Here is a 3843-nt window from a genome sequence, read left to right on the forward strand (position 1 = left end):
GCGCTCCTGCTTGCTTCCCGGCACTTGCAGTGAGTTGTAGGACCTGCAGTGACGTCAGAGTCATGTGACGGGTCACGTGACGCTGACGTCGGCGGGTCTTTCAATTCAAAGTTGCCGGCAGCCGGGAGAACGGAGTGAGCAGGACAGCACGGGCCATCGGAGGTAAGTATATACACTCTCTCGGGTCACACTATATAAATCCATGCTGTTTGCATAGATTTATATAGTGTGACCTAGTTGTCAAGCACTTTCCAGGTGATGCTAAAATCGCCTGGAAAGCGCTTGTCAATCTGCATGCGGAAACGCATGTGAATCTGCATGTGGATCCGCATGTATTCTGCAGGAAAAACGCATGCACAATCTGCATGCGTTTTTTCTGCCAGGGAGATGCAGAAATGATGCAGAAATTTTCTGCTTCATTTCTGCATCGTGTGCACATAGCCTTAGATACTCCATAAGAATTATGATGTCTCAGTCACTAGTAATATCCTTGCTGAGTTTTTGTGAGTGGTCTGTTCTGGCAGACATACAATTGTGTCATATTTTATTCTTTTTGATTGTTATCTTAGGAATATTAAGCAACTTTTGTTGAATCCAAGCCATTTGGTAATTTTTGATAGTTTTCCTATGGCACTTTTCGGTTATCTTTCGGGCAGTAATGAACTGTAATATACGGGTAGTAATGTACTTTTTGCTTCATCATCGGATTTTGCCAGGAAATTGGTACACCGGCAATTGAAGTGATGCATGGCAATGTAATGGTGTCAATATGTATTTTCATACTTTTTTTACGCAAATGTTTTCGATACATTTAGTGTTTTCATGTTATAGTCTTTGCTATTGAAGGCTTATTTTATATATAGTTTAAACTAACCATAACTACAAAGCTTGTCCATGTCGGAAAGATTTATAAAATACGGTACACACTTTATTTGTATATCATATACATAAAGAGTAACTAATGAGATAGACTGAAGTTTTCCAATGTTTTTTTACAGCTTGAAGGAAAGCTTATGTTATAGCACAAATTATGACTTCTGTTTTTGTCCTCACATCCATGGCTATCTTGGGCGTTACCACCACTTTGGGGATCTTCACAAACTGTGTCATTGTGTCAGTTAATCTTGTGGAAAAGGTAAAAGGCAAGAGTCTCGGCTCTTCTGACTTAATTCTGGTGACACTCGGTCTGTCCAACATCACATTTCAAATTGTCATGACGGCAAACGACTTTCTAAGCCTTCTGAGGAGCGACCTGTACTATTCAGATGAAGTCTATGCCACTTTTAATGCCTTATTATTTCTTCCTGTCTATGCAAGTTTCTGGTTCACGGTCTGCCTCTGTGTTTATTACTGTCTACAAATAGTCATATTCACAAACACTTTCTTAATACGCGTCAAATTAGAAATCCCAAAATTGGTTCCATGTTTCCTTGTGATTACCGTTCTGTCATCTGTGGCTATTAGCGTTCCAGCTATATGGAGCACATACAGAGAAATTCCAATTGAGGGTGCACCTATTAACCAGAGTTTGGAAAGCAATGTACCAAAATTGAGCATTGCCTACTTGCTAACCAGCAATATTATAGGCTGCTCAATCCCTTTAATTCTTGTGGGTATTTCCAATTGTCTAATTCTTAAATCACTTAGGACCAATAGTAAGAACCTTGAAAAGAGCAACAGCTCCATAAGCCCACGAACAGAAGCTAGAGAAAGAGCAGCTAGGACGGTTGGCTGGCTTCTAGTGCTCTATCTATCATTCTACATCTCAGAAATCATAATGTTTGTGGACCTTTTTCCTCCAAGCAGTGTTGGATTTTGTGTTTGCTTAATGGTCATCTACATCTACTCCCCAGCACAGTCTGTTATCCTAATTCTGGGAAGTCCGAAGCTAAAGAAAGCAATACAAGCTTTTTTCCAAGTTTTACAGCATTGTAACAATAAAACAATTGATAATCCAAAGATTCTCTTTATTAATCTCCAAGTCCACAATATTTTGGATGAGTAAATATTCTGTGTCTAACAATATAACATAATCTACAGTATGTTTTATTTTTTTATTCCATAAAATGTCTTAGAGTTCTTATTTATGGAAGTTGGTGTTGAGAGACTTTTTTTGTAGACTGCAAGCTTAAATCGAAGAAAGGCTTTTACTTATTTTGTGGTCCGGTCCACAAACTTTCCATTGGCCTGGGCAAGTATCATTTCTTTAGTCACTAAATCTAAAAAGGCTTTTATGTGATTTACTATTCAACCTTTACCCTTTAAACACAGATATAGGTTTGTCCCAAATGTACTAGGACTAATCTCCATCCTGAAGGCCAGCTTCCTAAAGACTGATTCCCGAGCATACCTCACACTAATGAATAGGAAGCCAATTTGCATTTACCACATCCTAATGCCAAGTGGAGTCAAGTCTTACAAAATACATCCCAGAAGCACCATAAACTATTGCTGTAGACATTTCTTAAAGGGTACCTGTCATGACCCATAATGCTATTAAGCTTCAGATATAGGGTTAATCTGCAAGTTAATAGCATTAAGAAGGTGCCTGGCCACTTTACTGAAAGTGAGGCACCCAGGAGAAAATTAACTTTATTTCTCCCAGTAGTTGTTGGCTTTCAGTCATGCATGCGTGCTTGGAGCAATTCCAAGAGAGTGATGGCTGAAAGGACACCTCAGCACTAACTGACAGCCAGCTCTGCAGCGCATTATTACAGAGCCAACTGCCAGTCAGTGTGGGGCATGCCTATAACCACCGCTATCAGTGCTGTGAGCAATTGGCATGCATGACTGGAAGCTGGTGGCTTCCAGGAGGAATAAAGTTCATTTACTCCCGGCTGCTGCACTTTCAGTACAGTGGTTGGGCACCTTCATAATGCTATTAACCTGCAGATTATCCCTATACCTGCAGATTAATAACATTATTGGACATGACACGTTCCTCTTAAAGTATGTTTATTGGTACAGTATCTAAAAGTCAGCCACATATGTTACATAGTTACATAGTTAGTAAAGCCGAATAAAGACTTTCGTCCATCAAGTTCGACCTGTTAGTTCTGTAATTGCTAAAGTTGATCCAGAGGAGGGCAAAAATCCCAAATGATTTAGCCAATCTTCACCTGAGGAAAAATTCCCTCCCGACTCTGAAACCAGCAGTCAGAATAAATCCCTGTATCAACCTACTATTTTATTCTATTTTTAAGTATATGCAGAAATCTGCCTGGTATCTAGAAAAGCATCCAGTCCCCGCTTGAACTGGTTTAGTGAATCCGACATTACCGTCTCCTCACTCAGTGAATTCCATATTCTCACTGCTCTTACCGTAAAGAACCCCTTCCTATGCTGGTGCTGAAACCTTTTCTCTTCCAGTCTTAGTGAATGCCCTCTTGTTACCGTAATATCCCTCCTTTTGAACAAATCCCGGGCAAGGTCTCTATACTGTCCCCTAACATATTTGTACACATTTATTATGTCCCCCCTCAACCTTCTCTTTTCCAGGCTGAATAGTCCTAGTTTTGCCAACCTCTCTGGGTATTGCAGTCCCTCCATTCCCCTTATTAATTTTGTTGCCCTCCTTTGTACCTTTTCAAGCTCATTTATATCCTTTCTATATATTGGGGCCCATAACTGAGCACAGTATTCCAAGTGTGGTCTGACCAGTGCTTTGTACAGTGGAAGAACAATGTTCTCATCCTTTGCAGCTATACCTCTTCTGATACATCCCATTACCCTGTTTGCCCTTATAGCAGCGGCCTGACTTTGGGCACTCCAATTTAGTTTGCTATCAATCAAGATGCCCAAGTCCTTCTCCATCTCTGAATTCCCCAATGATTTCCCATTCAG

At 40.3% G+C, this 3843-nt stretch overlaps 1 protein-coding gene across 1 annotated transcript; it reads left to right on the forward strand.

Moving 5' to 3' along the window:
• Positions 1-1030: 1030 nt before the first annotated feature.
• Positions 1031-2005, forward strand: LOC141254980 (taste receptor type 2 member 40-like). Its single transcript, XM_073671061.1, has one exon. It carries the CDS (start codon positions 1031-1033, stop codon positions 2003-2005), a length of 975 nt encoding a protein of 324 aa, XP_073527162.1.
• The last annotated feature ends 1838 nt before the right edge of the window (positions 2006-3843 follow it).

This window comes from Phyllobates terribilis, unplaced genomic scaffold (assembly GCF_046119375.1).
Source record: "Phyllobates terribilis strain yellow unplaced genomic scaffold, ASM4611937v1 Scaffold_1__5_contigs__length_1240528914, whole genome shotgun sequence".
NCBI lineage: Eukaryota > Metazoa > Chordata > Amphibia > Anura > Dendrobatidae > Phyllobates > Phyllobates terribilis.

Excerpts from the sequence above, each read along its gene's own strand:
- LOC141254980 (XM_073671061.1), top strand. The coding sequence starts at position 1,031 with ATGACTTCTGTTTTTGTCCTCACATCCATGGCTATCTTGGGCGTTACC.